Source organism: Takifugu rubripes, chromosome 13, assembly GCF_901000725.2.
Source record: "Takifugu rubripes chromosome 13, fTakRub1.2, whole genome shotgun sequence".
In the NCBI taxonomy this organism is placed as follows: Eukaryota; Metazoa; Chordata; class Actinopteri; order Tetraodontiformes; family Tetraodontidae; genus Takifugu; species Takifugu rubripes.
In genome coordinates this window covers 12,198,871-12,218,647 of record NC_042297.1, presented here as the reverse complement: position 1 = coordinate 12,218,647, position 19,777 = coordinate 12,198,871, and the positions used below count along the sequence as shown (strand labels likewise).

Genomic DNA, 19,777 nt, shown 5'->3' with positions numbered 1-19,777 from the left:
ACCCATGGCTACGGTAGTAGGGAGAGAAAAACAGGACTCTTCTGGTTTGGGGGGGGGGGGGGGTGGAGATAAATGGAACCAGAAATGAAGAATTAATCATGCTAATGTGGGCTGTTGTTGAGTGAATGATGAATCCTTCTGAATTCTCCACTTGTTATCAGGACACGTTGAATGGAGCGGCTCCCTCACATGAGCTAATGATGATGGGGGGGGGTCACTGGAGTTTGTATCTCCTGGGATGTCTCGCGACATCAGCTCAAGTATGATGTTAAAAAAGTGGCGTCTCACCTTTTTGTTGCAGTCTGACACATTTCTAATCCCTCCAGTTGAGGCAGGAACGTCCTCTGCTTGTGAGCAGACGTTTATTGACGCGGTCACAGACTGAGACACGGGGGTAAGAACTGAGAAAGGGATGTTTACATCTCTGAACGTACCCATATTTATGCTGCAGCGTGCCGTTTATGGCCCGGGCCCCTGAGTTTGACAACCCCGCAGCTGTAGCCGTTAGCACTTCCATAATGTGTAGGTATATTTCTGAGGGCCGAGCGTGCGATGCAGAACTGGACCTTAACGGTTCCACCTCTGCGTGTTCACATCTTTCCACTCCGGGCACGAGAGCAACCTTGGCTTTGTTCTAAAGCTCTTTGCCGTTTGTCTGATGTAGCACAACCTCTATTTACTCCTGACCGTCTTGACTGGTGACCTTTGAACCCAATCCACACAGGTGCTGCAAGACCAACCATCAATACTGGCAGCAAGTTGTTTTTGCCTCTGGGCTCCTGGATAAATGCTGTGCGCGCGCACACACACACACACACACACACACACACACACACACACACACACACACACACACGCACACACACACACACACACACACACACACACACACACACACAGGAAGCAGGGAAACTCTTAGCTTTTAATAAAACTCGCATTAAAAAATTTCATAGCTCAAATACGGCTAAGTGACAAATTGATAATTTGCGTAACTATAAAAAATGATGTCCAAATCTCACCTGGTCTCGCTGGTAGAATCACCCCTGCAGCTGCTCCGTGCTTTCGTCACTAATTAGCAAATATTCGCATGCTAACCTAATTAATTCTGATTAGGATCATGACGGTTTCCCACCTGTTACTGATTAGATTATCTCCAACAAAGGCGCCTGTATACCTGCCTCCTGAGCGCCTGCAGCGCCCCCTGTCGGTCTGTATACTTCATTGCAGATGGGATTTCCGTCACATGCTCCAAATTCCACAGACAGATTCTCCCCCAGCAAAAGTATCTGAACTATCTTTGTTAAATTTGTTTAACGGTAATTGTGCGGCAATATTATGTTAGTTACTTACTTAATGTTAGTTACTTAGTTACTTATTTATATTTCAATGTTAAGTTTAAAGTTTAACCAACAGAGCTGAAAATGTTATCATAGATTTATGTGCCACAGAAAGGTTCGGAAAATGAATAAATATATAGAATCTATATATTTTGGGGGTTATTTTTTCATTTTATTCCTCTGGAAAAGGTTACGTGACACAAGCAATTATCGAGAGGGTTATGATCGATCTCCCAATAGATTTTATTTCCCTATGGGAAAATTTTGTTTTCGGTTTCCATAATCATTCCAATTGAGTTAAAATGTTAGTTAATATATTTTTCTAATTTTTTAATAAGACACTTAATTAATTAAAAGTAAGATCGCTGATTAAAAAATGTTCAGTAGAAAACGAAAAATGTATTTAATTCACCAAATGAAAAGACTATTACATTAAAATGTATTTGTTTAAACTCTGTCACTCGCTCTTTTCTCTTTTTTAGATGGTTGGTTATATTTGTATTTCTGCTTTTTCTCCACAATAAAAACATTTTTAACCAGAATCCCGATGCTCATGTATAAATTGATCATTTACTGACACCTAGTGGATGGAGGTGTTACAGCTCTCAGTTTAATTAATCACGCTTCTCTTATGTCTTTAGAATTGGGTCTTTGTATATTTCTCATCAGTATTTGACATCTGACTCAATTCAACGCTATAATAATAATAAATTCATTATTTTATTCACATCACTGTTTAAATGATTTTAAAAGATCCTCTGTGTTAATGATTAAGGAACTTTCAGGGTCAGCAAGAAGACTGAGAAGAGATTAGATGAATGTTCGCTGGTGTTGCTGCTGCCCTGCAGATCTCTCCTTGATAAAACTGTAAAAAGCAATCGAGATTTAATTGCAATTTTAAAGTTTTTAATCTGGTTGTTCTTGTAAATGTAGGATAAACTGCATTTAAAACGCAACACGACAGCGTAAAAAACATCTACATTTCTTGTGGAAACATAGATAAATAAGTAATCAGGCTTAAGATCGCAGGTTTGTGACCACGATCCATTAGGAGTGTGAAGCTTCTTACATCTTTTTTACATTTATAAACTACATAAGATAGAGTCACAACTACGTCTGTTTTATATCAAGATTTAAGTCCGTCAACCAAAACAACGTTGAACATGTTTTCCTGCTTGTTATTTATTTATTTATTTATTGATCCCGCTTCTTTTTGAGGATCAATTTTTTGTCCGATTGGGCCAATTATGGAGGCTGAAATCAGATATGTTGGTTTAATGATTACTCTGTTCTTCTCTGGCCACTTTCGGTCGTTTCCCCTTTAAAATGATTTTTAAACGTCGATGTCCGGAGCTGTGTCGGGGGGGGGGGGGGGGGGGGGGGGGGGGGGGGTAACTCTCGCAGAGTCAGACGCGGTCGGTCACGCACGCTTACGCACGGGAACGCAGACTGAAGTGATGCGCGTTTAGGGGAATTTGCATCTTTTTGCACTGCAGCGCAGGAATAAAACACAGGCTGGTAAGTTGATCACAATGCTCGATCCCTCCCTGCTCGTGCATGGCTCGTGCGTCCCCGTTCAATGATCACGTTCAACCGGAATAAACTTTGGTTTCAGGCGCGGTTGTTAGTTCAGTGTTTTATCATCATTTTTAAGGATATGCTTTTTAGTGTTGATGAGAGAGAATTCCAATACAGAAATCCTGATGTAAACGCGCGCACACACGCACGCACACGCCCTCGGCGCCAAGGACACAGATTCTGCTGCAGTCCGGAAACCAGAAGCTTCTGTCAGTGACTCAGCAGCGTCTCTGGTCCCAGACTCATCCAGTTTATGCAGAGTCTGGTGGAGAAGGGAGCTGATCTATGGGGCAGGATGGGGACACGGATCTGTGGAATTCATGGATAAATAATGAAACACCCGACCTGCAAACACTGGAGGTTGCGTTTGAGTCCCGGTCAGAACCATTCTCTGCTTGCATGCATGAGCATACTGATTAGAGGCTCCAAATCTCGTCAAGATAGCATTATGTGTGTGTGCTGTGTGCACCTTGTGATGTCCCAGTCACTCAAAGTAGAACGTGATGGCTTTAGCCGTTATCGGCCCCCTGCATTGGAACCAGCTCTCTGTCCAGGTACACGAGGCTGACACCCTCTCTACTTTTAAAGTCACTCTTAAACTTTCCACTTTGGCAAATAATGCAATAGATAGAACAGGGTCAGCTAACATTTAGCATCATTTTAGCTATACTGCTATAGGTGGAGCCTGCCAGGCTATCAAAACATAATCCAGTGACAGCTCTCTCTCTCTCTTTATTGGTTCATGGATGAATCTCCTCTCCTCTCCTCTCCTCTCCTCTCCTCTCCTCTCCTCTCCTCTCCTCTCCTCTCCTCTCCTCTCTTGTCTCCTCTCCTCCTCTCCTCTCTTGTCTCCTCTCCTCCTCTCCTCTCCTCCTCTCTCGTCTCCTCTTCTTTCCTCCTCTCATGTCTCCTCTCCTTTCTCCTCTCCCCTCCCCTCCCTCCCCCTCCTCTCCTCTCCTCTCCTCTCCTCTCCTCTCCTCTCCTCTCCTCTCCTCTCTGTCTCCTCTCCTCTCCTCCTTTCCTCTCCTCCTCTCTCGTCTCCGCTTCTTTCCTCCTCTCTCGTCTCCTCTCTCCTCTCCTCTCCTCTCTCCTCTCCCCTCCCTCCCCTCCCTTCCCTCCCCTCTTCCCCTTCCTCTCCTCTCCTCTCCTCTCCTCTCCCCTCCTCTCCTCTCCTCTCCTCTCCTCTCCTCTCCCTCTCCCGTCCCCTCCCCTCCCCTCCCCTCCCTCCCCTCTCCTCTCCTCTCCTCCTCCTCCCTCCCCTCCCTCCTCCTCCTCTCCTCTCCTCTCCTCTCCTCTCCCCTCTCCCCTCCCCTCCCCTCCCCCTCCCCTCCCTTCCCCTCCCCTCTTCCTCTCCTCTCCTCTCCTCTCCTCTCCTCTCCTCTCCTCTCCTCTCCTCTCTCTCCCCTCCTCTCCTCTCCTCTCCTCTCCTCTCCTGTCCCCTCCCCTCTCCTCCCCTCCCCTCCCCTCCCCTCTCCTCTCCTCTCCTCTCCCTCCCCCTCCTCTCCTCTCCTCTCCTCTCCTCTCCTCTCCTCTCCTCTCCTCTCCTCTCCTCTCCTCCCCTCCCCCTCCCCTCCTCTCCCCTCCCTCCCCTCCCCTCCCCTCCTCTCCTCTCCTCTCCTCTCCTCTCCTCTCCTCTCCTCTCCTCTCCTCTCCTCTCCCCTCCCTGGAGAAGGTTCTTGACTGTGACTGATGCTGTACACATAAAGTTGAGCATAAATGAGGCATGTTGAGAATCTGTAGATCCTAAGAGGTGAACATGCCTGATAACTAACTGTGATACTGGTTCACAGGAGAAGATGATGTCGGACACACACCTCCTGTGTGTCATGCTGTGGACGGCCTCCATTTGTGCCGCTGGACTCAGGTGCCCTGAACTCTGCACCTGCTCGGACAAACAAGACCGTTACGTTGCAGAATGCTCTTTCAAGGGCTTTTCTGAAGTCCCAGAGGTTTTCCCCCCAACTGTTTCAACCATCCATCTGTCTGCCAACAAGATCAGCTCCATACGGTCGGGCAGCTTTGACAGTGTCCACCAGCTGATGTCACTCTGGTTGGCCAACAATCAGATAAGCTCTGTTGAGGAAGGGTCCTTTGCAACTTTGGTGCACCTGCAGAGCTTTGACGTCAGCTACAACAACATAGCGAACTTTCCATGGGGGGATCTGAGGAACCTCACAAATCTGCAGCTGTTAAAGATGAACCACAATCAGATGGTCCACCTGCCGAAGGACGCCTTCTCCACGCTCAAAGACCTCAGATCCCTTCGACTGAATAACAACAAATTCGTAACCATAGCAAAGGGGACATTTCAAGGTTTGCTGTCTATGTCCTATTTGCAGATCCATGAAAATCCTTTTGCCTGCACCTGTTCCCTGGACTGGCTCAGAGTCTGGATCTCAACTACCACCGTCTCCATCGGCGATCAGGAGTTGATCGTTTGTGAATCTCCAGAGAACCTGAAGGGGCGAGTGATCGGAAGATTGCCGGAAACGAATTGCAAAGGCCCAAATACTTCAATTCAAATTGAGCCAGATGCTCCTAATGCAACTTTCTTGGGGGGAAGCACGCTGATCCTGACTTGCCAATTTGCCGGGAACCCAAAGCCGCTGGTGATGTGGAGTATTCAGAGCAGAAGTCAGAAGCAGCAGGTGCCACTGTCCTTCTCAGAGGACGACTCGAGTGAAGCCTCTTCACTGCGCGACAGTCATGTCCGTATCTTTAACAACGGCACGCTCATTGTTTCGAGCATCGGGGAAGACGACAGTGGCAACTACTCCTGCTCAGCCACAAACGAATTTGGGAGGGCAGAAGATGCGGTTTCTGTGACAGTGGTGGCTTCTGCTAACCCCACGCCAGAATCGCCTTACACAATGCAGCAATCTGTGAGTAAGGCAAAGAGCAACAGTCAGGATTCCGTGTCTGCTACCGATATACAGTCGTCTGAAGATGCGGCGCAGTATCCACCACACGGTAGTAAATGCGGCCTGACGGCCAATACCAGATACGTTTCTAGCTACGTCAGCAACGGCAGCCTTGATGACGTCAAGCAGTACACCTTTGACTTTGGCGTAATTGCATTAGGGGTGACAGAAACAGAGGCAACCGTGCGACTCAATCCTCTTCTTATATCCAGAGACAAAGGTGTCCCCCAGACTGCCACGACTGTAAGCGTCACCGTTGACAGTGACGGACATCAGGGCGTCTCAAACGGTTTGTACCTGTGTGTCACCGCCGACCACAAACACGAGGCCGTGCAGTGGTCGCGGGTTAAAGAGGGCATCAACACGTATCTATTCGCCGGCCTGCGTCCCAAAACCAATTACTCTCTGTGTCTGACCTACGAAGGGGAGGACTGTGAGGTGCAAGTGCTGTTCACCACCAGAAGACGGGTACCCAACCTCCTCATCATCATCTCTGTCAGCATCTGTCTCCTCACCGTGTCCACTGTGCCTCTTCTTGGCGCGACGTGTTACCACCTGGTGTACAAATATCGCAATAAGACCTACAAACTGATTCTCAAGGCCAAAGACCAGTGCCACCTGGAGAGGAACGTCACAGCCAACTTTCACCTCCACAGACCTCACACCGAGTCCCAGAGTCAGATCAACGGCAGCCAGCTGGACGAGGATGAAGCAGAGATGGAGAGCGGGAACGGCGAGAAGGAGGCAGATACAGAGGAAAGTGTCATGACGGAATCCTTCAGTTTGTCCCACTGCCGGGCAAATTCGGATGAATGCGACATGGTGTCCGAGAACAGTGACCGGCTACCTTTAGGGGCCGAGGCAGTGAACATCGTAACTAACTACCAATACCCAAATCTGTAACCGGTGTTTCGGATTTTGCAAATCTGTGTATTTAATGAAATGGTCGAATTTACTTTTTTTTGCTTCAGAGTCAGTTGAAATTTAGAGAAAATCATGCCGAATGGGTATAGACTCTGTTGGCTTCAGAGTAACGTTAGTCAGCCTAACCTAACCTGCTTAGCCTAACCTAGCCTAACCCAAATTGCCACAGGATGCGCTAGCAACGTGTCACAGTATTAGTACAGTTATGAAAATGTACTCACTTAGTAACATAGACTAGTCTGTTGTGAAAGTACAAACTGTACAATCCTCACCAAATCGTCAACGCACTGCCAGAGAACACTCAAGCTACGAGCATCGCGCTGTTAACGCATTACACGGGGGACATCTGGGGTTACTTAGCGTAGCCAGGTCCTGCCTTCCGAGAAGAGAAACCTGCTGCCATGACAACAAAGTGCCTAGTTAAAATGTTATGGTAGAGGGAATGCAAAGGTCATTAAGCTTAATTTCCAACACTGATCCCAGCTCAGAGCTAAACAACAAAGATAGACAACAAACGACGAATACACAGGAGACACGCCATTAGCTGGTGAGTTCAGCTTCATATTTTATTAAAGCGTTTATGCCAATGTGTTCTGTGTAAAGAAGTAATCAGAGCTTTCCGTGCCTCTTTTTTAAACTATATTTTGTGATCAAACACCTGCAGAAAACAATATTTGCACTTTATTTCGAGACATTTATTGTGGATCAACTACAGTTAAAATGAGTTTTTGAAAAAGCTACGTTTTGTAATGAGATAACAGGAACGATTGCGTCTTCAGTATTACTCCAAGATACAGTATACACTGAGTTCTGAAAAGGGGTAAAACAGGCACCAAATGTCATATCTGTGTGCTATTTACTGTCTCACGTGTCCTTTCCAATGAAGTGGCCAGACGAGTTTGTTGTTATTATGTTCTGTACACCGTTGTGATTCGCAGTAAACAGCTAAAACTTTGTGCCATAGAAATACTCCCGACTTACAGAAAAACTGGATACATTCCTCAATAAAGAAATGACCGACTGTGTCGCCTACTTTGTTTCTTTCTTTAATCATTTAGGTAAAAGCTACATAAGAATAAACCAAAAAGCTAGCTTTACTTATCAGGCGCTACAGAGCTAATCTAAACTTGTGGCTAACAACACCGATAAATCACCCTTATTTGCTTTAATCCCAGACGTGTGACCACATGCATTGACCATTCCTGCTGATATTCTTTCCTCCCAAAGCCATTTCAACTCAAACTGGGGAAACTGGATTTTGACCCCGGTATTGACTCTGTGGATGTGACGTTGCCATCGATCAAACTGGGACTATGCTCATCAATAGCTAATCAAATTTCAACAGTGCTGCACAGGCAGGATGTGCACAAACAACATGAGGCCATCTGATTTCTCTGATTAGGTAAATGTTTTTATTCAAACTTTTGCCTTTTGTTAATGAATTACTGAGCCATCGTCTGGTTGAGAAGTGAAAGGTACAGCATGTTCAATCACAGTAGCTTCTCTTTCTCCTAACCTGGTGAGATTAACAACAGTTCCAAGTCACAACTGTAGGAATTCATATTTTTGGTTGGTTCACACAATGTTTTCCCAATCTTAATCTTTAACAAATATCTCTCTCTTGGCTGAACTTTAACTCTGGATTTTGTTTGGAGAATAAAACCACATTCATGGATCTCCCTCGGTTTTCTCTTGGGTTGATGGCGTCTCGGTGGGCTCGACTGCCTCTGCGGCAGCCTGTGTGGCTTCTGTCTTACTGCCCTGAGAGTCGTGGTTTGGGGTCCCGTTCAGGACATTGTCAGAGGTCTGCAGGGTCTGGAAGTGTTTCCTGGAGCCCAGCAGTGACGGATTGTTAACCAAGGTGTAGAGCAGCTGCCAGCGTGAGCGGATCCTCCGATGGCCGGTCACCTTGCTGGGCTGAACCCCTGCAATCACGGAGGAGCAGGCTGTCAGGGCGGAACCAAACGGTAAACTGAGGGAGTGGAACCAGCCAAAACGTGCTTCACAAAGTTCTGGGTCCCTACCTTCTTCTGCATCCCTCATCTTCCGCCCAGCAGGACCGCTCTCCACCATCAAGTCCAGCAGCAGGCCGCAGAACGCCTTCATCACCGGGTGGGACTGGCTGACCTCCACCTTCAGGGAGTGGGTGTAGTACCTGTAGGCTGCGGTTAGAACAAATATCAGCAACGGCCGTCTGTGTGAGAGGGAGCCAAGCTGATGTTTTACCGGGGTCGTAGTTTTCTGCTGAACGGTGCAGCAGACTGATGTCGATGCGGCCCAGGTGAAGGATGTTGTACAAGGCCGTTATCACCATCCTCCATATTGCAACTATCAATCCAACCACGGTGTTGATGAGGAACAGCAGGTACGTCAGCAGAAAGAGACTCTCTCTGCAGATAGGATGAGGTTTTCAACTTTCAAACACGTCCTTTGTCCGTGTCTCTGTGTTGTCCGCAAACCTCAGATGGGCTTCACTGACCTGTTGTTCAGGTCTCTGGTCCCAGCTTCCTTCTTGATGAAAGCAAACCTGGCAACGACGTGTTGAAGCGCGGTGGCCAGCAGCAGCGTGAGCCAGGCCGGCCTGAGACACCAGGGAGGCAGGCAGGTTCTGCGAGTGTCATTCATCTGCAAACGGACTGCGGCACATGTGCGGCACTCACCAGGCCTGACCCGCAATTTCAAACACGATGACGTTGCGGCGGTAGAAAACGGGAACGATGATCATGAACACCAGGAAGAGGAAGCAGATGAAAAACACGATGGTCTGAATGGCCATCCCTGTGGGAAGGGAAGAGGGAAGAAAGGTGTACACACGTCTTATTTGCTCAGTAATTTAACAGCGACGGTCGTTTTGGACGCAAACGTCAGCTGTACCGAGGCTGACGATAGCAGCCTGATATCCCGCCAGGCCCATCCAACAGACGATACCAGGTTTAGACGGACTGATGGTCTTCTGGCTGTTATAAATACTGTAAACATCTCCTTTGTACAGCCCCTTCAGGTTTGACCTGAAACAAATCAAACCTTGATAAAAAAAACATCTCTGGATAAAAAAAGCCCAGCATATGATGAAACAAAAACACCCAGAAAACTTCTAACATCCCACTTGTCGGCCATTAACGAAGGGAATTCTCATGAGCTGTACCTCATCCCCCCACCAGGGGGCGACCGTGTTGGCAATGTGAGGTTTTACCTGTGAAGAATCATGGATCTCATGAGCATGATGAGGTTGACCAAACAGGACAAGGTCGCCGCACACAGGTAGCAAACTACAAGAAAGGAAGATTAGCTCACTTTCAGCTGAGGTGAGGTTGAAACTGGCACAAAATAGTTAGGCGAACCTTCCAGCAACCAGGTATAGAAGGTCACAATTTGCACGACCTCCATCCGGTCCTCCGATAGGACGATCCCAACGCCAAGTAAAAGGAAGGCGATATTTTCATCAATGCCGGCACGGACGATGTGCAGCGTGGGGACCACGGTGACGACTAACAACAGCGCCGTCTGATGGGAAACCAAACAATAAATGCAACCATGGCGATGCCGTTCGGCCTGAGAGGGTCCAGTCTTACGTGGTAGATGGCCAGAAAGGCGACGAATGCTGACACCGCAAGTTTGAGTGGAAACCGGAACACTGAAATACAAATGTAATAAATAGTTTCATAATTTTGCGTTTAGCCGATGGACTTGTGAAAATAGAGTGAGACGAGTTAACAAACCTTTGTCTGGGATGTAAATGTAACTCTTTGGCACCTCCAGGATTCTCTCAACCAGCGATGGTTCATCTGATGACGAAGAGCTGGAACACGCCACATGTTATTTACACACAGAATTATGCTTTAAATCCGTTTAACATAAAGGAGTTCATCTCAGAGTGGAGTCATTGGTGTACTTGCAGCGTGTTCCCTGAAAAGTTCAGAGATTTTTTTAAATCCAACTCGACAGTGTCAGTTATGTGTAGTCTGAGATGTGATTTTGGAGTTTTTGGTGTTATTTTTTGAGGTAAAAACGGGACGCTAACCTGCCATTTGGTGACCTTTTCTTGAGAAGTGACTTCACATATTCAGAGTAGTAGCTGCTGTCAAGGTCCTGTTTGATGAAATGAAAAAAAATCACATCTGTTAAAGGTAGAACTTCTGTTTGAGGTTTCTGTGCAAAAAATACAACCCTCAGCTTTAAATAAGCTTTCCAAAAACATCACTTCCTCCATCGTCATAATCTGGTGGCGGCCACTGAATAAGGTCTGCTTTATTTTGGACAAGCTGATTACGTGTTTCACACTGCTGAAATTCAGGCAATGGAAGAAACCAGAGAGAAAGAGAATCATTCGAATTCATCTCACCTCATCTGTCTTTGATCCTTTGATCAACAGGAAAAGAAACTGCACGCAGAGGAATGCCAGACACGCCAGCTGAGGGAGACTCGCTAGCAGAGCGTAATATTTATAGATCTGTGAGGAGGAAGAGGGGGCAGATTAGGTTTTGAAGATCACACCACAGACTCACACCTGGGAGCCATCCTGTCACTGCCATCTAGCGGTGATGTCATCATCTGCAACCAAGATTCTGCACTGCAGCAACCAGGAAGTGCTTCATGTGGGATCCTCCCAAAAAAACAGAGAATGCCCTGAGTTCCACCACCTGTCCTCTCCTGCCTATGTCTTATTCTCTCCCAAACCACACAAAAGTCCCATATTGCACTTTTATAACCATTAATTGAACCCTCTGAGGGGGTGAAGCCTATGGCCTGACTGCAGTGTACATCCACCAGGGGGCAGAAGAGGAACTAGCTTCTCCGTCATAATGGTTATTAGTCCTTTACGGCAGATGCACATCTTGGGACAGAAGGGACAGCTTACTCACCTCTCGGGTCTTCGAGCACTCCACCTTCTGCCACAGCAGGATGATGAAGTGGGTGAAGGAGAGCAGGGCTCCGAACACATAACCGACCTTGTGCTGCAGCGTGTTGCAGAGCAGCAGGGGATAAAAGAGCAGCGGATAGTAGAAAATGGCGATTATCTTCATGTACTCTGAAAGACAGAGAAGCTTCAGCGTACCCTTCCCTCCTCCAGCATTTAAAACCAGCACTGACGAGAGCATACTGGTGGATGGTGCACCTTTAATGTCTGCTGGGGTGTCTTTTGAGAAGGGCAGAGGGTCCGGAGCGATAGCCAGTACCGCCAGTTTACTGAACACCAGTCCAAAAACGGCCATGACCACACCTTTGTTCTGGGTCTGGTCCAGGAAGTTGACAGGGCTGTGATGACGAACACGAGCAGTGAGGCCACTTAAAGGGCTTCAGTCAGTCTTTAGCAGCTGTGGGCCTCACCTGAAGACGCTGGAGGATCCTCTGGTAAATCCTTGGCACAGCTTGTTTTTGCGGGTGAGAACAGCCAGGATCAACACCACCACCACCTGCGTGTGTGTGTGTGTGTGTAGATTTTTCACCTTTCAAGTGTCCTTTTTTCACCTTTCAGTTACAGTTTTACAGTTTATTAGACATTTATTACACATTTTCTGACCGGGAGAGCTGATGTCCACTGAGGGGGACACCTGGTCACACATTAAAGGGAAAAAATTAAAGAACATTGACAACAATACACATGTCGGCACAACCAACATGTGTATTGTTTCAGATGCTAGAGTCAAACACCAGGCATTATACTTCAGGAGAAAGTTCTCCGTGGTCCACCTGTGCACACCTGTGAACATTAGATTATATAAACCTGAAGGCAGGTCAGCCATCTTTATACAGACACACACACATATACATACATACATACATACATACATACATACATACATACATACATACATACATACATACATACATACATACATACATACATACATACATACATACATACATACATACAGAAAAGAATGAATAAAAAGTTAGTTACTTACAGATATGGACAGCATGCATATGTGGAACAGTGTGTCGTCCACTGTGGGGTCACATGGTAAAATCACCCTGACAAAAGGGAATACTCTTGTTAAACCTACTAAAAGCAGCAACTTACTGAACACAGTTCACTGTTAAATATGATTAAAAACACTGGACTTGTTGTGACTGCTTTAATTTGTGTGTTAAGCTCGTAATGGTTTATTTTCAGCTTCCGTTTGATTAGTGTTCAGTGATTAGGGTAGCGACGCTTCCATGTTTTGACCTCAAGAATATTACAGTATGTTGGCAATATTTTTAAAGAAAAAACATATTTAATCACAAAAAACGCATGTTTTTTTTTCACCAATCCTGTTAAATATTGTGAAGCAAATATTCAATCTGTTTATCAGGAAAACCATGGAGTCTAATGTGGAACGTCGGGATCTGCGTCTCATCTTCAGGGTGTAGAACTTCCTTATCATACTGAGGTGTTTTGACGGGTTCCTCTGGAACTGGTTCTATACTCACTCTTTGGGGCTTGTGGTGGGTTCTGTCTCGTCTGAATATTCGTAGTAGGAATATTCGTACGGCTCCAGTTCCACCTGGCTGTGATTCATGGCAGCGGCTGTCAGGTCCAACAGGTGAAGCACAGGGACCAAATATCTCCTCCAGATCTTCTCAGGTAACCAGGCTCAACGATCCGCAGCTGCTGCAGCCTGTCGGAACCAACAACACAGACGCATTCCAGCCGGGAAAAGAGCTCAGGGCGAGCAGATTAACCTCCCAGAGGGGAGTTAGAGAGGGGAGAGAGGCTCAACCTTACAGGGAATAATGGAGGAGGAAAATCCCCCTGAAGTAACCACGTTTTCCCCACTGGAATCTGAGTTCATTAGTCACCACCAAGTAATGAAAAGCCTGATTGTTCATTTGTGTCAGTCTCTGCTTTTATTTGTGGCACCGAGGATCATTTCTGCACAAAACCCAAAACACAGATCCAATTTTAAAAATAGAGTTCCTGGTCCAAATATGTATCATTGCTTCATTTATTCAAGTGCTCATATTTGATACGTACATTTTTTTTCTTGTCACATGTTAGTTGGTCTTTTTCTGTACATTTTTGTGACTTTATGGTGGTTTTGGGTTTATGTCTGTTGCCTTTTTTGCTGCCACTTTCGCCTCCTCCTGCCTGTTACTCAATGCACTAATCTTATAATAAGATGTAAATCTCTGATTAAATCAGGTCGAAACTGCACTTGTAGCCTACAGCCTCTGGCTTTGATTTGTGTGGGAGAGTATTAAAATTAAAATAGAAACCGAAGAAAGCCCAAATCATTTGTCTTCGATGGGGTTGTGAGCTGGCCGTTCTGTGTTTTATTGTGAAAGGATGTTTTCAGTGACCTGTTGTTGGAAACACAAACCAGCAGAATCTGGTCAGGAGTTCTTTAACCGGCACACGTGAGCTCGTTCATATGATGGAGGCCTGCTGATCGGATCTTCAAGGATTTCCAAACCCACAACACTCAACTGCTGGTCAATGTCCTGGATCTGGTGTTTTATGAGAACTAATGAAAACTAATAACACGCAGGAAACCATCAGGAGTCTCTCTTGCTGTCAATGGCTCCATACATTGACCTCTGACCCCACTGAGCCCTAATCTATATCTTCTGTGTATGTGTCTGACGTGCGTATATATGTGCCTGATCCTCAGCCCCTCCTATTATACAACCGCCAGCAGCAACCAGAGCCGGTTGCTCAAGAGTTAGACAATGTGTAAGAGGTCATACGAACATTTATGAATTGATGAGACGCTGACCCTGCAATTAAGCCTAAAACCTTCTTGCTTGGATCAGACTTCACTGTGCTGGGAGTTCCGTATCCTTTTGCCTGCCTGCAGCTTCCTCCACTTTAACAAGAAACTTATATATATACGATGAAATATTTACGATGTGCCTGGTTTTTGTGCCGTTTTCTGTGTTATTTATGTGTCGAATCCCCACCATGTTCTCAAACAAGTGTCATGCGTAAAAGCTGACAGAAGAGGGCGCTGCAGGGCAGATTGTTATCTAACAGTTGTCTCCCTTTCTCAAAAGAAGCAAATGCTAAGGGAGCTTCAACTCAATCAATGACAACGTGAATAGAACATTTTAATGTCAGAAGAGATGTTCAGTCAGTCTCACACAAAGATCTGCTTCATCACCAAAAAACAGAAAAAAGGAAACACTAACGGATGAAATGTGGCTGCTCCGTGAACAGAACTAAACAGCACAGCGTGCTGATCATAAAGTGACTGCTTAAAAAACAAACAAACATGTCGAATCTCTGATATGTGGGGAGAAAGGAGAAGCAAGTGTCTGAATATCATCACCCTTCAAAACCAGGAGAATACTGCAAGGGTTTCTGGGTAACGCTCTCAGTTTTTGAACATGTCGCACAGCAGTTTCTCCATGGGGGTGTTCCCGATGGTCCTGTGGAAGAACAGCAGCTCTATCCGCTCTGAGTTCACGAAACGCAGCGAGGGGAGGAGGAGCAGCAGCTTTCCGAACCTGGAGATGCGAAACAGGACACGTCAGCCACACAGAGGCCGGGACCGACACTTCCGTAGCGGTAGTTTTGTAGTTTGATGTGTTACCTAGCAGGTTGGCTGGGGTAATGTGAGCGGATGTGCTGCCCAAGCATCACCTGGGACTGATCCTGCAGGTTCTCCACCTGTTCTGGGTCCTTCAAACCCCGAGTCTCTGCAGAGATCATTCAAGTGGTGTTAAGACGGCTCATTTGTTAATTCATTAGCTCCAATTAGCATAGCATCCCCTCGATGCAGAGAATCAACGTTTGTTCGCATCCCTCACCTGGCTTAAACAGCACAATGGCCTTGAGGCAAGCGAACTCCGTGGGGTCGACGGCGAGGGTCTTGAAGCGGCTAAAGACCTCCTGCAGGAGGCGCAGGTCCAGGCTGGTGTAGCTGCCCTTCCCCTGGATGCCGGGGCAGAGGTCAGGCAGGGAGAGCAGCGGACAGCTCTCCAGCGGCAGAGACCACTGGATGGCGCAGAGCAGGAAGAGCTCGCTCCACGCCTCCTCCAGCAGGATCACCTGGCGGGGACACGGAGTGGCCGTCAGAGACCTTTTCCTCGTTTCCCCCGTCCCCGTGGCAACGTGAGATTTCCAAACCGGGTGGGTTTCTCACCTGGTCTCTGAAGGGCAGGTTGGAAAACACTGGCAGGTTCTTCGCCCACTTCACCGACATGAAGAGGAGCCTCGCCGAGGTCTCGTAGACGTTTTCCGAGCCGGACGGGTACAGAGCCATGTGGTACTCCGAGGACGCTCGCTCTGGCTCGTTGCTGGTCACGTCGATGTTCTCGTCAACTGAGGAAGCAAAAGGAAGTAATCAGACCGGGATCTAAAATGACCCGAATAAGCTCCGCCTCCCTGCAAAACTCCGTCTGTGGCTGGAAATGACATCATCGGTACAGGATGGCGTCATTCCTCCTTAACTCTACTCTTCCTCACCGTCCTCGGGCTCCAGCTTGGCGCAGGTCTCGGCCGTCATCAGGCTGGCCATGAAGCGGTGGTTGTTCTGGGGGCTGATGCAGCGCTGGGGGGCCACGGAGGAGGTGATGGACATGGAGGAGCTGATGTGGGGCCACGTGAGGACAGAGCCAGAGGAGGAGGAGGAAGATGAGGAGGAGGACGAGGAGGTGGTGGGCTCGCGCGTGGTGGCCAGGTGCTCTTTCTCGGGGTCGAGGTCGATGGAGTCGAGGCGGACCTGAGCTGTGCTGCGGGGCTGCCGCTCGTTCTGGACCGCTGCCGAGGAAGAGGAGCAGAGTTCTTTAGACAGCCTTAGACGTGACCTTTGACCTCTGTGGTGTAGTCCTGCCCCCTCACCGTCCTTGTTCATGCCCGCCTGCAGGCACTTCTTCAACCGACACGCCTGACACTGGTTCCGATGGGCTTTGTCCACCGGACACATGCCGGTACCAGCCTGGCACCTGTTGACCCGCAATCAAGACGGTGAAGGAACAGCACGGCGTTGCAGGGTTTCCCATCATGCACCTGTCCAGCTGCCTCACCTGTAAATGAGCCTCCTCCTCACGCTGCGTTTGAAGAAGCCGCTGCAGCCGTTGCAGGCGTAGATGCCGTAGTGTTTCCCGCTGCTGGTGTCGCCACACACTTTGCAGACCAGCGCCGGGCTCAGAGCTTTCCCCGGGGCCGGACTCTTGGCTGCGGGTCAAACGGGGCAGGTCGGTTAGCGCGGCGCTTTCAGGCATTGTTCCGCGCGCGTGGCTGCCATCTGCACTGACGACCCGTCCGTCAACGCTGCGACAGCTGTTTGGCTCAGAAAATCTCATTTAGCCGCACGATTATGATTATAAAACCATAAATGGCTGCAGGCGGATTAACAGCTCACTCTATGATGCAGTGATACTGATATTTATCGAAAAGAACATGGAAACGAACCGTGCAAACACACAATTAAACTGAAATCACACTTAAAATAGACTAGACCAGAAGTTGTGGTAATAAATAAATGCGTGAATTTGTCATTTTAATGCTCATGAAGGAAATATAGCTTTTTTATATTATTAAAACTACATTGTTGAACATTGTCCATGAATCTATTGGTGAATAGATTCATAGAAAATTAAATATGAGTTTATATCAGATGCTTTTATTGTACTGCGAGTCATTTTTTGGATGTTTAGTTTTGCGTCAGTTTGATGAAAGGATTTTCTTCAACGTTTAGTTTCTGGCTGATATTTTTTAAACTTTTCAAAGAACCTGATTCTGACTAATTAACACAAAAGAATCTTCTGAAATATCAATAATTGAAACTAATTTTCAAAACAATATTCATATAATCAGTGTTGATATTTGATCTAACGCTAGCTTTTGTCCAAAAAGGAAAAGTTTGGAAAAGTTTGAAACTTCTGGAGGTTTGTTTTATTGCTTCTGTCCAATATTTGGGTTTTAAAACATAAAGGAGTAATTCAGACGCCCTGAAAAAGAGTGAAAGAAATGACCTCAAGACCACCTGTGGCTCTCCCGGTCAACCTTACCTCTGCTGTCGTCAGTCCCGACGCTCCCAGAGGACTCGGTGGGGGAAGCGGACGCCATCATGGGGATCTTCGGGAGATGATCTTCCATCATTATTGAGTCAAAAAGGGGGGAAAAAATACTGCTGGGTTAAAAAAAAGGAACCTCTGAAGGACTTTTGAGGGAGTGGGTGGTACAGGTGGAATCCTCCTGCACAGCCTCTGATCTGCGGGGGCTTCAGACAGTTTTGGGTGGTACCATCAGCTCCAGCTCCCACTTGTTGCACCGGTGGCGCGTCCAGCCAGGGTCCGTCACTGTCTGCGGGTGCTCCTCAATGACAGCTCCTCAAAAGGGAGCCCCGGAGAGACGGGGGCTGGAGGAGAGGATTAGCTCCACGCGCTGTGTAAGCAGCACGCTCATTTGTCATCCTCTTAATCTTTACTGTTCATCTACTGGATCAATCAGTCACATTGCATGAACATCGGCGTCGAGCAGAAGCAGAAGAAGACGGACGCAAGACTTTCCTGCTGAAACTGAAGAGTTGTAACCCTAGACGGTGCTGGAGCTCCTGGTACCCTCCACCCGTCAGTCAGCGCTCCTCTTCAGTATCTGCATCTGCAGACATGATTACATGAGGGCCACCAGCCTTCTTATAATTTGTGTTTCTCCTCCAAATTCCAGCTCAGACCCCCCCCCCCCCCCCAGTGTATATTTGATCTGTGTGATTGCCTTCCATTCATAATGACCCCCAGTGTTTGCAGAGGACTTCCCCATTAACTCCCATTTCGCTCATTTCTGACGACTGGAGATCACCCGTCTGGCTCTGCTCTCCTGGGGAGAGAGGTCAGGGGGGGTTGGGGGGGTTCTGAACGGTCCATGTTTTCACCGGCATCCTCTCGGCTCACCCTTTGGGTCTCTCACGTATCGTTAACAATCTTCGTAGATGTGACACACGTACAGGTGGTTCTTTTAAAATGCTCACCTGGAAACGAGGTTGTTAACAGATTTCTGATACAAATGAGGATCTCTGCCTTGTTTCCCTTAGCAAAAAAGCTAATTTTCACAAATTACTGCGGTGAAGATAAAATATAATCCACTTTTGGCATGAAAACAAATGTTCTGTAAACAGAGGCAGGCGTTGTTTGTCATCACTGACGGTTTCTATTCAGCCATTCAGGTTCATCATTTGTTTTTGTGCACAGTTGAGCGATTCAAGAGAATAATAAGCTAAAGAGGACATGAGTCACCGTGTTCCTGACATCTGCGCGTTAGCATCTAATTTGTTGTTCTTTTTTTGACCTATTTGGCCCAAAAAACAGAGTTTTTCGTTAAAAAGAAAAAATGCAGATGGACAAAAAAAAAGTCCGGGCTGATTTGCAGGCCGGTACAAAAAAGAAAAGGGTTTTACCAGCTAGTTGCTAATTTTAATAAATGAATAATTTTGAACACAAGTTAGTCCAAGCATAGAATATCACGACGCTGTTTCTAATATTCATTTGCATGTTCTTATCAGCAGAACAATGACACCTGTGTTCTGGCGCTAGAACCGTAACGTTGCCGCTAAAGCGATAAATGTGCTTGTGGAGCAGAATTATCGTCCCCGTCAGCAGGTTCCAGCTCCACCATAACAAGTCTGGCCATAATTGGAAAAACAAAGTGGAAATCAGTTAAGCTGATTAAGGCCCGACCACATTTTGCCTGCCGGGGCGCCACCAGAAGAAGAGGGGGAAGACGCACAATTAGCTCAAAAGATTAAAAGAGCAGTGAAGACACCCTCCTTGTGGGCATCTTCAGCCATATGGCGGCTACTCTCTTAACCCCTGGCCAGCGCACTGTTGACCTTTTGTGAGATTTTCCACTTAATTAGCGTTTCTGAGACCAGATCAGTGCCGGACAGGCTCTCCGTGTCAGTTCCTGTAATCGCACTGTTACGATGGGGGTGGATCACATTTGTGTTTGAGGAGAGGTCATTTTTCGTTTTTGTGTAGCTAAAATACGTTTCCCTTCGTTGGCTCGGCGGTGCCCCTGGTGGTCAGGTGCAGTATAGCTCCCACTACTCAGGCGTGTGTTCAGGTGTTTTTCCAGATCCCAAATGACTTTAA

The 19,777-nt window shown here is 47.1% G+C and overlaps 3 protein-coding genes across 7 annotated transcripts; 1 reads left to right on the top strand and 2 right to left on the bottom strand.

Moving 5' to 3' along the window:
* Nucleotides 1-2,736: 2,736 nt before the first annotated feature.
* Nucleotides 2,737-7,780, top strand: LOC101066208 (immunoglobulin superfamily containing leucine-rich repeat protein 2-like). Of its 3 annotated transcripts, none has more exons than XM_003969767.2 (2): nucleotides 2,737-2,855; nucleotides 4,706-7,780. In XM_003969767.2, exon 2 carries the CDS (start codon nucleotides 4,712-4,714, stop codon nucleotides 6,737-6,739), a length of 2,028 nt encoding a protein of 675 aa, XP_003969816.2. In that variant the 5' UTR covers nucleotides 2,737-2,855; nucleotides 4,706-4,711; the 3' UTR covers nucleotides 6,740-7,780. The 3 variants fall into 3 exon arrangements, with proteins under 3 accessions (XP_003969816.2, XP_029702640.1, XP_029702639.1); XM_029846780.1 differs by lacking the exon at nucleotides 2,737-2,855 and adding an exon at nucleotides 2,941-3,292; XM_029846779.1 differs by lacking the exon at nucleotides 2,737-2,855 and adding an exon at nucleotides 3,306-3,469.
* Nucleotides 7,781-8,149: 369 nt separating this feature from the next.
* LOC101065985 (receptor for retinol uptake stra6-like) lies at nucleotides 8,150-13,430 on the bottom strand. 3 transcript variants are annotated; one of them, XM_011609864.2, is made up of 17 exons: nucleotides 13,175-13,430; nucleotides 12,667-12,733; nucleotides 12,089-12,174; nucleotides 11,877-12,016; nucleotides 11,623-11,789; nucleotides 11,103-11,210; nucleotides 10,782-10,849; nucleotides 10,480-10,559; nucleotides 10,333-10,394; nucleotides 10,102-10,264; nucleotides 9,954-10,029; nucleotides 9,635-9,768; nucleotides 9,421-9,538; nucleotides 9,240-9,341; nucleotides 8,987-9,150; nucleotides 8,785-8,922; nucleotides 8,150-8,706 (listed from the first exon to the last, which is right to left on the bottom strand). In XM_011609864.2, exons 1-17 carry the CDS (start codon nucleotides 13,261-13,263, stop codon nucleotides 8,429-8,431), a joined length of 2,040 nt encoding a protein of 679 aa, XP_011608166.2. In that variant the 5' UTR covers nucleotides 13,264-13,430; the 3' UTR covers nucleotides 8,150-8,428. The 3 variants fall into 3 exon arrangements, with proteins under 3 accessions (XP_011608166.2, XP_011608167.2, XP_029702663.1); XM_011609865.2 differs by having other exon boundaries at nucleotides 8,150-8,685; nucleotides 13,175-13,429; XM_029846803.1 differs by having other exon boundaries at nucleotides 12,089-12,229; nucleotides 13,175-13,199.
* A 1,348-nt stretch (nucleotides 13,431-14,778) lies between these two features.
* On the bottom strand, nucleotides 14,779-18,381 carry nr2e3 (nuclear receptor subfamily 2, group E, member 3). The gene is made up of 8 exons (XM_029846796.1): nucleotides 17,699-18,381; nucleotides 16,712-16,862; nucleotides 16,527-16,630; nucleotides 16,152-16,445; nucleotides 15,829-16,007; nucleotides 15,494-15,734; nucleotides 15,277-15,382; nucleotides 14,779-15,190 (listed from the first exon to the last, which is right to left on the bottom strand). Exons 1-8 carry the CDS (start codon nucleotides 17,787-17,789, stop codon nucleotides 15,058-15,060), a joined length of 1,299 nt encoding a protein of 432 aa, XP_029702656.1. The 5' UTR covers nucleotides 17,790-18,381; the 3' UTR covers nucleotides 14,779-15,057.
* Nucleotides 18,382-19,777: the final 1,396 nt, after the last annotated feature.